Below are 13,631 nucleotides of genomic sequence, written 5' to 3' on the forward strand. Positions count from 1 at the left end.
AAAACACTGAACTTTCTACTTATGGAATAAAAAACACTCCAAACATTTCATTTTATACAACACTGCTTGTTTTGATTAATTAAAAACAATACAACGCAGTCATGTCACCGAGTCAGGAAAGAAAAGGAATCTAGACAACCATCTCAGACGTTATTAAATATAAACAGAGGGTCGTCAGCAAGAGCCAAATCCATTGATGTCATAATGCTTATTTTCTTTGGAGTAGATTTTGTAATTTAACACACCCTTGGAGATGTGCAATTTACACAATAATGTCACGAGTGACTGGTTAGGTACAGACCACCAATCATTCATTCTTCCCAACAAAAGGTTTTGCTTTTCACAATTGTTGGATATTTACATTACACATGCAAATATTTTGGCCAATTCTCTACCAAGCTGGTAGTTAAGAGGACATTTTAAAGAATCTGACATATTACCTACTTTAGCTGTTATAATTGTTCTCCCCCTGGTGTTACGTGGTATAATACATAGATAAATTAAGCAGTATAAAGCAATCACCTAATGTGCATGGCACTTTTTAAATACTTTTTTGTTCATCAAAAGATAGAAATATACATACCTATTCACAAGCTACGGTAACATAAGTAGCTAATAGCAATCTGACTTGTTTTCTGCAACATCATTGCAGAGGAAACTGAAGTTAAAGACCCATTCAATGTTTGTACAATTGAAGCGAGAGTTGAGAGGAACAAATGGGAAATTAAAAGGGAAACAGGTCAGAAGAGTATGTAAATGTGATACTGGTCTACCAAAGACTGATGCAAATATTTGCATTATGCAAAGTTCATATAAAATTATAAATAGTTTTTTTTTTTTTTTTTTTTTTTTTTTAATTTTCAAATGTTACTTTATTTTTTCTTGCAGTACAAATAACTACTTTCTTTGTCTGGGTCAAGTACAATAATGCTTTGCTAAATGAGATTTCCTTTGGGAGAGGGTGGCTTCCTGTAGTCAGCCATACTTTCAGGCTCAGGCAGCTATTGATTTGGAATAAGGGAGGTGGTCAAATGCTTTTTTGTCTTTTTCAGCAGTAGCATGAATCCAGCAGAATAAGCTTTCAGTCTTAACAGTTTTTTTTTTTTAATTTATTTTTTATAAAGCTTGTATTGAATTCTGAAAATCTATTTTATACCCTCTGTATTATGACTAAACAGCATTTTTTTCATGATAAAATATGAATACAAGGTCTACTGACTCCAGTACTGTTTATTAATATTTGAAGATATTTTAAATTGAATGTTTGATAAAACTGCAATAGCACAGTACAAAGCGATCAGATTACATAATTATTTTAATATGCGTTGATATTTGTGTTGGAAATTTGTTATGTCGAAATGTCCTGTGCTGCTATATCAGACAAGTCTGCATGTTTGATGTCTTTTGTTGTTAGAAATAATATAATATCTATTTCTTGCAAAGTTCTAATGTTATATTTCTTGCAGAGGTTTGCAAATTTCCTTTGAATTTACATCAACATCATCTCTCTCCACTCTGGACTCTTCTATGGTTAAGAAAAAGGCAGATGTTTGTTAAGAGCAAAAGATGGGCAATGATCGTGACCTCCAGTCTATTAAACCGAAAGGGAAATTATTACACTTTATTTAAAATCTGAGACACCAAGTCTCTTTCCAGGGCACTGATTGACAGATGGCATTGAAAAAACAGTAACTTTGTAGCTCAATGGGATCTACTTTGTCATGTGACAGTGGAAGAGCACCAGTGCTTAATGGAACATGAGCCTGTATTCTAGATTCTTGATTAACCCAGATCCCCAAATACAATACTGTAAACCGCTTTACAATAGGGGACAAAGACAGACACCATACATTTTAGCCATGAAGGACAAGCAGTAAAATGGTTGTGTTGCATAAGTTAGCATATTAACTCAAATGAATGGCACAGTATTTGGAGGCCCTTTTTCTTTTCTTACAGGGTTTATGAGACTTGATGTTGTAAAAGGACTACATGCATGCTTAATTGTAAAAGGGATGAAGGCCATATGAGACCTGTTCAACCAAACAAAGAAGGGAACTCTAATATAAAGTAGGTGGTCAGTGTGTATAACAAATATAATTGGACTGATTGGTGCCACATACTTAAAAATAAATTTCTTGTGGGTGTGCAATAGCAGAGTTAACTAATGTATTCGTCTGGTGACTTTTTAAAGGTCAGAAGTTTAAAGCACCTTTTGAGTTTTAAAAAGTCACCAGGATCTGATGACTGAAATAGAAGATGATACAAAGTGAATCTAAACAACAAGAAGAATACATTAGATAAGAATACTATTTCATACCCCTACAAACCTGCTTGTTAATTCCCTGGATCCAGGGCACCTGTCTCATTCACAAAAGTACTTCCCATCTGTCTAAAGTGTAAGCCCAGCTCAAAGATGTAATAACTCCCTGCTCAAAGATGTAATAACCCCCTGCTCAAAGATGTAATAACCCGCTGCTCAAAGATGTAATAACCCCCTGCTCAAAGATGTAATAACCCCCTGCTCAAAGATGTAATAACCCCCTGCTCAAAGATGTAATAACCCGCTGCTCAAAGATGTAATAACCCCCTGCTCAAAGATGTAATAACCCTGCTTAGATTCAAACGGTAGTCCAGCCTGGCCCCCCAGTTTCCAACTTGAATGACTAAGGCACCAGAAGGTGAAGCCTGTAATGAGGGTCATATTGAAAGTCAATGGCTAAGCAGGGATTCACTATCAGGATCTATTGGTTCTTTGCCTTCAGCTTGTACCATTTGTCCAAATGGCTTCATTATTAACCCCTACAAAGCCAGGGTTACAAGGTTATATTGTGACTCTCAGTTGGGGTGTTTTAAGGAAACTGAACCCAATTATTTCAGGTTCTGTAGTTCTTTTTAAGAAAGAGACATTTTTGAGTATTTTGGGGCTATTCCAAACAAAGAATGCGTTCTTTGGGATTGGCTTGCAACAGATTAATCTCTTAATCCTCTTAAAACTGTTCTGAATATCTGAATACATTACTGTACAAGCTAACCTATACACACACTATAGAGAACAAGATAGCTTTCATTCTTTCTTTCTCTCTTTCTTAATAATGGGAGCTATTGTGATTTAAATAGTGCTTTCAAGAAACAGCTCTCCCCACATGCAGACAGTATATACTTATTTACTGAAGTTTCTTTTTTCGGGGTGGGTGGGACCAAAAAGAAGCTTCGCCTCAACCTCCTTCTCGTTGAATGTTAGGTACTGCCCCCAAGGTCCCCTGGGTGAACGGGATGCTTTAAGGTACAGTTTTTCCCAAGCAGTTTCCCGCCAAAATGTCTATTGTTACAGGGAAAGGCGTTTGCCTCGGTAAAAGTAACGCTACTGGTCAGACTGTTTGACCCACCCGGCGGGGTGCACACACACACAGTCATCAGTTCAAGGGGGGGGGGGGGGGTTTGTCGTCTTTAGATATTCCCCCGTGAAGCTGCTGACTGAAGGCAAAATGCATACAAACCCCTCACTGCATGGCTGTTTCTCACCTCATTTCCTTATTTCATTTTTTTTTCTGCCTATAACTGACTGAGTGCAGCTCTGCTGAGAATATGATGCTAAGCCACTTTTCTTGTACGGCTTCTCTGAACAGGCCTCCGAGAAAGGGTCTGATCCACCCAAGCGGCTGAGGTAATACCTTTGTTCATTTGAGCATTAAATGACTCGCTGAAATACAGCTTAGTTAGAGATAGAAAGAGAATCCCCACAAATGGTGCTTTTCAATTCCCCCTCCCTTCCCCTCCCCTACCCTCCCTGCTGACCGGAAAGTGTCTTGGAAAGCAGTCTCAATCACTTTGGGTCACCTCTCAGGTCAGGCCTTCAGCCTCTATTAATTAAAATACGCCCCCCCCCCCCACCGCCCCTCTGGTGTAGGTGAAGGTTAAATGACAGTGGTCACCCAGTGGTCATCTGCCCCCCACCCCCATGAAATACCTATTACCCTTTTATGGACTGAAGCAATATTTTTTTGTTTTTCTTTCAGGAATGAGCAGAATGTCAGAACATGCCAAGATACATTTCTATCTACAGCAATCACTTTATTACTGACACACAATGTTGTAGCAGTCATTTTAGACCAAACTAAAAGCATCCTATTGCAAAGGTTAGAACAGCTAGGGAGCCCTTATTGTTGCCTGGTTTGGTAAGCTATGCATAGTGATAAAATATGACTTGGTATCTCTTACAGTCGTTCTTTGTTTTCATTACCCTTGTGCTGGTCCCTAATCCTTGGCTTCCTGCTGCAAAACAAAGTTGCAGGCTCCCATGCAGCCACCTCCTGTTCACCAATGAGCTTCACACAGCTGTAACAGCACTCATGTGGGTAGAGGTTTTGCCCCCCTCCTGCTCTCTATTTCACATAATCACATGTGCAATCTTCTTCCCAAGCCTGATTGTATTTCTCAATGCGTAATGATCCAACCCTAACTGGTGATGCGATTGAGATTAAAACCCAAATATCATCTGGATGCAAAGGGACATGATGCTACACTGCGGTAATGCTGTGTTTGCTTAGCAATGTTCTTGTCTGAAGCATTCTCTTCAAAAACATTAGGAAACTGTGAACAAACTTGCCTTTAAAAAAGACAAAGGGCAAACGTGTTCTTTATCTATATGTTACAATTTAGGTGCAACTGTCAATTAAAGTGTGTGTTTTACTATGCTCCTTTAATCCTACCTTATTTCAAAAACATTTTTACTGACATCAATAGTGCTGTCTCACTGACAGCAAATTAAGCTCAAGCCCCCTTTCAATGCAGCAAGCTGAACAAAAAGTCAATACGCTATTGTGACTAAAATAGTTGCAGGTGATACTTAAGAGTCATGTTTTTTTTTAGTTTATATATATATATATATATATATATATATTTATACTAAATATATATATATATCTAATATATTCACTTCTGAACATATAAGTCAATAGATGTATCTGACAGTGCTTCCACACAATACTTTTCCCTCTAGACGCGTGGTGTTTCTTACTTGATAAGGCATGTATTAATATCAACAACAACAAAATCTTTTTTTCAGCTCTTTGGAATCTATTTAATTGTCTTCCACCACCCTAAAGTTTATATGCCACATGGACCTTACTTTACTGTAGTTTTATTTAGGTATATAACTTTAGTATGTATACTTTTTTTTTTTTTTTTTAATTAAAACATTTTTTTTTTTTTTTATTTTTTACTTTTTTTTTTTTTTTTTAAAACGTTATTATTTTTTTTTATAATTAGTATTTTTTTTTTTTTTTTTTTTAAAAAACAATAAACTGTGAATAAAGTAAGAACACATTTATAGATTCACCACCAATTAGCCCTCTTTTATCATATTACATGGGAGGCTAATGTAAGAGCTTTGTATGTCCAACATTTTCCTCTTGATATGTTTTAAGAGAAAATAAAAGCTGCTGCACAGTACTTGTAGTTGTTAAATTCAGCAGCAGATTTGGAAAACGTATGTGCAGAATTTGTACGGTGAGCGATATTTGTGCCTTAGCCTTTGCACAGGAAAATGACATGCAGACTCTGGGCCCTGACAAGGAATACAATTTAATATATAGAGTCTGAAATCAAATTTGGGTTTACTTTCTCATCTTCCATTTGTTGTGGCGCAAGGAAGTGTTTTCTGATCCAACAGCATCCAGATGTCAGGAGAAAAATCCAACTCCTGGTGCATCGCGCCAATACTTTCCAGTATGGCCTAACATCTGTTTCATCTGCTGGAATCCAACTTGCTGAACTCCTGGCTAGCACTCCGCTGCAATTCTTGTGGTGGGGGAGGGGACAGTTAGGGAGGCAGTGCATGCACTAGGAGCTAGTAACCAGGCTTACAACTCCAGAGGTGGCTGTTCAGGAAGACCCAGATCTCAAGGTGTAACTCCTGATCTTTGCATTTTACTGGTTCCCTTTCAATTCGGAGATGATCAACAACCAGTACTTTTGGGATATGCCTGCCACAGGTCACTTATTTATTGAGCATTTTATGTCAGAACTGCCTATAGGCACCTCCGGGGAATGACGTCCTCATTTGTGCCTACCAAAGGAATAAGTAGTCACTCCCAGGCCAGCCAGGGTGTCCTTAGCTCAGCATGCACCAATGACCCCTATAAATTGGCCGGTTGCCCAGAGCTGCATGGTCCTCCGATGCTGCAGCTCTGAGGTAGCTGCATGGTGGGCCTGCAGAGTGAAAAGAAGCGGACGACTGATGGCACACGTTTCGGAGGACACGTGTCCATCTTCGTCTCTTGAGTCAGCACTGGGGTGGCAGTGGTGAACCGCGTTGAAATAAAAAAAAATAATTGGGGTTTCCAAATTAAAAATAAATAAATAAATACATAAATAAATATAAACAAAGAGAGAGAAGAGAGACTCCACAGGACCCGGTTCTGCTGCACCCACCATTGAGTCAATGCCACTGGGGTGACTTGGCCCACCCACTCGGTGTGTGTGGCCTAAATAAATAAATAAAAATAATACACTACCCTTCAGCTTCTGCTGTGTGTGTGTGTGTGTGTGTGTGTGTGTGTGTGTGTGTGTGTGTGTGGTAGCGAGACATCCCTCATCTGAAAGGAAACGATAGGTTATAGATATAATCCCGGTTCCATGAAAGAGAAGACGACCAACAAACCTTGTGAGGTCGCATCACTTGCATTCGTGGGTTTGATGCATAAGACAACATGATCTCTGCGGAGTGACTACTTATTCCCTCATTAAGCTGGACCAATGACGTCACTCCCTGGAGGGGCCTATCGACAGTTCTGACATAAAATGCTCAGCAAATACCTGACCTGTGGCAGGCATATCCCAAAAGGATATGCTTGGTGGTTGTCTTTTCTTTCTGGGAACCAGGGTTACATCCATAACCTTCGTTCTCAACTGGCGCGCTTTGCACACAAAGACAGATTTACTACACTCCAGTGAAAAATGTGCACCACTTTTACATAAACATTCTAAGCCTTTATTTCTACTTTTTTTTAAAACATTAACACTATTTATTTTTACTAAAAAAAAAGGAGTGCAATCTTTGTACTGGATCATTGCATAGTAAAACACGGAAAGAGTGTTTGAAATGTTTCTAATTTTAAAAACAAATCTGCTAAAATATAGTTCTGGATTAGTCAGCCACATTTTCATGAGATTTCCTATTATTAATTCATTCTAAGTGTTCCTTACTTCTATATAACAAGATATTAAAGGAAAAAATGTATTAAGTTGCATCCATAGTGATTATCTAATAGTGATTCTCTGCAGCGTTTTTCATTTCTTTACAATCCTAAGTCTGGAACCCTTAATTTGAGCAATGAGTGTTTTATAAAACTGATGGTAATGATTGCGTAAAGTCACCACTCAAGCAATGTAACAGCCAATACTTTAAAGCTTGAGGATGTGGCAATTAAGCATGTTTTACTGAGGAGTCTGGTTGCATTCAATCTGCATTACAGCACCACAAGCTAACCAAAACTGCGGAAACATGCTTTTCATTTTATTGCATATACAGTAGGTCACACAATATGTTACTGTAATGTATTGCCTATTTATTACGGTTTTTCCATTTTGAAATGGTACAACATTAACAATATAATAATAATAATAATAATAATAATAATAAGTATCTTGTATAGGTTTTACACAAATATGGTAACATTTAAATAACAGAAATGTTTTTATTTTCATGGTAATCAAAACATTTTCTGATTGAATTGTTTTTCTAGAAATAAAATTTCCCTGTTAAGTGAAGGGTGTCAGTTTTAATAGGTGACAGGCTGTCTAAAGGGATGCCATCTTAACCGGCATTGTTATCAAACATCCCCACAAATGCTAATGAAGAGGGGCACTCTGTCTGCAACATTGTTTCAATTTGTTTTCTCCAGCGATTTGGAGAAGGAAGAAATCTGTCAGGAAAACATTGAGTGAAATTACTGCTCGTATATGAATTCCCGCTGACAGTCACTCACTTACAATGCGGCCCTGCATGTCCATGTATTGACAGACAAATTACACTTTCTAACACTGAAATGTAACTAGCCAGTTTAATTTTCAATGATCTGACCAAAACCTTTTGTCACTTTTTCGAAGAAATATATATATATATATATATATATATATATATATAAAAGGTGTCATTGCCTCGGCTGTAGACTTATGACAGACAAAATTGTTAAACCGCTTGTGACCGACATTAAGACTGGCAGCCCTGCCAGAGTCTGGCTGGATGGCTGAACACATTACCAAGCATGTATTGTGGAAATTAATTTTCTCCAATGTGATGATTTTTTAAGGTTCATATATTTCACAATCTAAACAAAATAAATTGGTTAAAATAATGCTTGCCAGAATGCTGACGCAAAGAAATATTTTAATTACAAATACTTGTGCAACCAATATCTAATTGCCTTACATGTAGGGACATAAAGGAAGCCCATGAACGCCAGGTACTGTACATTGCAACTAGTGCCTGAGCTCCTTCAACTGATAAACAGATAAAAATGGATCTCAATCTTGATAATGTTGCACCCCCAGAGCTGGAAAGCCACATTTCTGTATCACTCCTCTAGACGGGCTGCCGCATGGTTCTAGGGGTGCAATTCATACTTCACAGAACTGTCTGGTGTTATGATACAGTATGAGTTCCCCTTAAGAAGAGGGAGCAAAAACACATCAAACAAAAACTTCAGAAGAAAAGAAAGACATCTGTATTACATAGTGTACTGCTTGTTAGACAGTTTATTCAATTAATTTATCTTTCTCTCCCTCTGGAATCTGAATATGGATGAAAAGGTCACCTGATGTTCATAAAAAGTCCGCTTGCTGCTTAAAAGCCAGATCTATCTATCACAGAACGGTATTGGCCCACCCCGATTATTTGTCTTTACTTTCTGTAACAATCTCAACTAAATTGGCTTAGCAAAGCAGGTATCAAACTGTGTGCTGGTATTAATATCAGGGAGCGGAGTAATTGAGGAGAAATGTACCATACTGTTTAATGTATCCAGAACCCACTGTTCTCGAAAGGTTAAAGAAAGGCCCTGGCCTCTTTGTTTCAGTTTCAGACTGTTCCCAGGGTTAAGTACGTTATCAAAATGAATGGTTAAAGCCCCTCAATCTTCAGATGTATGACTATTCATGCCTCCATCTGCTGCTCCACCAGAGGGCTAAAAATAGCTTTGTTTGGTCTTTGCTCTCCTATTATTTTGCTCCTGAGGCACACTGAGCAATGCCTAATCTGTGCACTGCACCCCGCCCCCCCCCGCGCCCGACCTCTTCTTTAAAGGTCATTCCCTTTACGTACAGTTAAACTGCATATAGAAAACAAACAAACATGGGAGAACCTACCACAACCCCCCCCTCATATTTTACTTCTGCGTGATAAAGCTGCGAACCGACCAACTACAGTACAGCTGCAAGGATTGTTAGGGTTTGCCAAGGCTCATTAATGCAAAGAGCGATAAGCTCCGAGGACAAATTGTGGTCTTGTATCAGGGAAAGAAAAGTTAAGAGTCCATTCTTTTCTGAAACGCTTTGCTTTGTTTAAGTGGTTGTAAAGTTTTGAGAAATCTTAATAAAAGTAATGTCAGCATTCAAAGAATACAGCTTAAAGCGCAGTCCTCCATCACCAGTTTTTAAGACTGAAATCCTGCTTTGAAGTGGCTGAATATCATATTTAATGTCTCAGCTGTAACACATTTTCTAGTGATGGTGGTATTTATAAACTAGATACAAAATCAAAAACAGGACTGTATTATAATAATAATAATAATAATAATAGCACATGATGTAGTAGTCAGTCGTAGTAGTCATAGCAGTAGTAGTACAGTAGTATTATAAGCATGTGTATATTTATTTTAAATTTTTAAAGCTATAAAAACATTACTACTTCACAAGGTGTTAATTTATGGGACGATCCCAAAACATATTTAGCATACAACCCATATACAGCTGGTTAGCAATTTTCCACTAAAGGGTTGGCTCATATCCCAAGAATTCTTTGTTGTTGCACATACCTGGAGCTGGAGAGGGCTGAGTCCAGACGCGGCAGCAGCTGCCACTGTCGATGGAATGAACTGCACGGGATAGTTATCACCTGTCAGGAAGAACAATGCATACAGGTTGAGAAAATGAGCAGAGAATAGCAGCAGGCATGTGCCAACATGGTCCCTACCCCTGCCTGTGCAGCACAGCACAGCTCCAAGCTCAAACATCTGCACAAACAAAAGGCTCAGCTGGGCAGAGACTTGCCGGATTACCTAGGAACTTTGTTGTTAACAGATGGGTGTTAAAACAACTGGCAGAACAGCTTTTTATAATTTAATAAACATACAGCAAACTAAAAAAAATCGAACTGCTCTAGGTCTTGCATATTGATCATCTTTGCCTTGTGATGTGCTTTAACCCCACTTCCCCCACCCCCAAATGGTTACTACTTAAGTGAATTACCAAGACATATATAAATACACAGATTTCTTAGAAGAAATGTTTCTGTAACTACGCAGCACAACTACCCCATTCATTAAAAATCTACACACACAGCCGAAGTCAAATGTAGAAGCGCTGACAGGAATTCAGAAATGATCAAGCCAGCAGGCAAAATTGCTTTGTTAGTAAGCACTTGCCCAGTAAGGAATTGGCTAGGGTTTGAGTTCCACTTCTGACTGTCACTTTTTTTCCCAAACATATGGATGTCATAATCATACATGTGTTTGCGTAAGTGTATGTTGCAAACTATTACAGTATAACACAACCATATAAATATGCACCCATTTGAATAATATGTGTCATGTAAAAACAAATACTACCCGGCCTTTGGCATTTTTACAACTCATTTTAAAGAGTGATTCCACATCTCAGAAAGGAGGTTGCTTAGACATTAAAATCTTCTTTTATACATGTTTTTTTTTTTTTTAATTCATCAATGATGATATAAGTGGTTGTGAAAGGTGAGGACACCAGCAGAGACCGAAGCCCTGTGTGTGTGTGTGTGTGTGTGTGTGCGAGTGTGAGTACAGCACTGACACAGCATGGGCAAGTGAACACTGCCGGGCTACCTGCCAGTGTGAACAAACCCTGTCCTGCTGGAATGACCCTCCGCTCTGCTTAAAGGCTACTTTAATCCCTGTACTTACTCCATCCAGGGTATCTGAGGACTGACTGCCAACTGTGCCAAATGATGTAGCTGTTTTGTCAGATGGAACGCATCCCTCTGGGGGCTCTGATTAGAATTATTATTATTATTTTTTTTTTAAATATATGAATTATGAATGGGCTATTTTTTCCCCTGCTTGAACAGGATATGCTCTTGTCAAAGCTGTCATTTTTTCTTGTAGCATCCCACCAACTTTGACCCAACATTATGGCAAATTTCAAGGGGCGCCCAGGGGTGTTAAGTGGTTCTGACATTTTAGAAAAATATAATCTAAAAAAAAATAATGCAAAACAAACATTCTTGCTTCGACACTTTCATAAGCCTGAGAAAATGTAAGTTGTTTTTTTTTTTTCCCTCCTAATTTGCATGCTTCTTAGCATTACATCTTTAATATATTGTCAGCCCACTGAGCACAGTATGCAAGTAGACATAGGCAACTGACAATAGTGTTGCAATGGCATCAGGCTCTGCTACACTCCATTCTCTAACACTTTATTGTTCTGGCATCATGTGGAGTAAGCATTCAGGATATTGGGCATTAAAGGACTTCAAGAAGATAAACTCAGGGTGTATCTTGATCTGAGAGATAAACTGATCAGGATGTCAACTGGTGGTTATTTATCTGACTTCATAATCTGCTTTTTAAAACAGAAATAGGACAACGCACATAAGGTTTCTATTAATGCAAGTGTAAAATGTATCCCCCCCATGATAAAACATGCAATGAAGGATTCCCTAAATAAATAAATCTAACAACTTCAGTTAGCTGCATGGATTGTTTCAAAGGCTGTTTTTTTTTATTATTATCGTGGAGATCTTTCTTTAGAAATCCATGAATAATGCATCCCCATTACACAAGGCGACCCGCACTGTAGATTCAATAATAGCCTGCTTTATTTGTACTAAAACATTTTCCATGTCAAACATATTAAAAAAAATAAAACTAGAAAGACTTCCCCCTGGCACTGTTTTACAGCTGTTATGCTTCTGTAGTTTGAAAATAGCTGGTTTTCTTTTCTTTTTTAAGTGAAGCTATTTCAATCTTTACTAAAGCCTGTAACGTTGTTCAACTCACCTGCTGGCAACAAAACCGTTATTTGCATGCACACAACTAAAATGTTCATTTCTTGAAGTTTTGTCAACCAAGAGTACCAAAGATTTATTTTTCTTCATGTCTCTTTTGCCTTTTCTTTCTTTTTTCTTTTTTACTGGTCTGTAAATTGTCTTTTCCCAGGGGTTGACTGATCTGTCAATAGAATGGTCTGATACAAGGGAAAACCCTAGTGTGAGCATCTTTGTTTTATTTTAGAGGAGACCAATAGTCAATGCGCAGCAGAAAAAAAAAGGGGGAAAAGGCACTTTTTTGCAGAAAACGAGCACCCGGGGGCAGGAATTTGCTTTAATTTTTAATTACAGAAGTTAAGAATACCACCACTTTAATTCTCCAAACAATACGCAGCACAGATCAGGGCTCTCAGTTATTAGTCTGGCAGGGAGTCAAATAACATGTTGTAGCATTTTTTTTTTTTCACATTTGTTTTGGTATTTGGAAGGCTTGCGTGAGGAACCATTCTTGTAAAAGCACAAATAAAGGTGCTGCATGTCGGAACAGGTAGCTGAACAGTACTTGTAGGTACTGGCTCTCTGAATGTGCACTACAGGACAATATGGTTCTCAAGGTCTGTTAGACGAAATTAAATCTTTAATTGCACAGCTTTGTTTGATTGTCTGTATACAGTAATCCCCATAGCTGGCCACTGTTTGTTCATGTATAAAAAGTCCATTGAAATCCTGTCACATTTGCATTGTGTGCATATGGAGACAATTGATTGGCACACCCATTGTCTGAATCTCTCACAGCTCCATTAACTCTTGCCTCAACACTGTCCTTTTGTCCAACCACAGTTTTTTTTTTTTTTTTTTTTTTTTTTTTTTTGCAGAAACAACTTGCATTTCTATTCTCTGCTTTAATTTCTATCAACAGTAATCCCACACCAAATGTGATGGTATTATTAAAATTGTTTCACTGTTGTATTTTTGTTAAAAAGGGGATTTCAACCAAATTCCAATTGCAGTTACATGGGGCAACAGTTAATCATATCTAATAGACAGCATCATACAGAATAAGAGACCAGTAGGTTGGTGCAGAATAGCCAGTCCAAATGGCAATACATGGGGACTAACCATATGACTTGCTCTACATAAAAACATTGCTAATTATCTGAACATCTGTCAAGGCCTTACAGCCCACAGGAAAGTCTTTACCTGCTGGTGACTCTCTTCACTCTCATTTAAAGGTGATCTTAGCAGCATTGGGGCTATTCTACAGGATAAAACCAGCAGGGTGAGATCTCTTCCTGTTATACCACTTGTGAAAGATTATTATAAATTGTAACCCAGCTCCACTATAAAGCCTAAATTTACCGAAATAAATAGTTTGCGACGTAGCCCAGTGTCA

At 38.1% G+C, this 13,631-nt stretch overlaps 1 protein-coding gene across 1 annotated transcript in view; it reads right to left on the reverse strand.

Annotated features, from left to right (window-relative positions):
• LOC121295003 (transcription factor SOX-6-like) overlaps positions 1–13,631 on the reverse strand; it is a 156,030-nt gene that overhangs the window by 24,580 nt on the left and 117,819 nt on the right. The window contains exon 11 of the mRNA XM_041219268.1: positions 10,035–10,114. Within this exon, the coding sequence (XP_041075202.1) occupies positions 10,035–10,114 (80 nt within the window). The remainder of the gene's footprint in view (positions 1–10,034; positions 10,115–13,631) is intronic.

Source organism: Polyodon spathula, chromosome 19, assembly GCF_017654505.1.
Source record: "Polyodon spathula isolate WHYD16114869_AA chromosome 19, ASM1765450v1, whole genome shotgun sequence".
In the NCBI taxonomy this organism is placed as follows: domain Eukaryota; kingdom Metazoa; phylum Chordata; class Actinopteri; order Acipenseriformes; family Polyodontidae; genus Polyodon; species Polyodon spathula.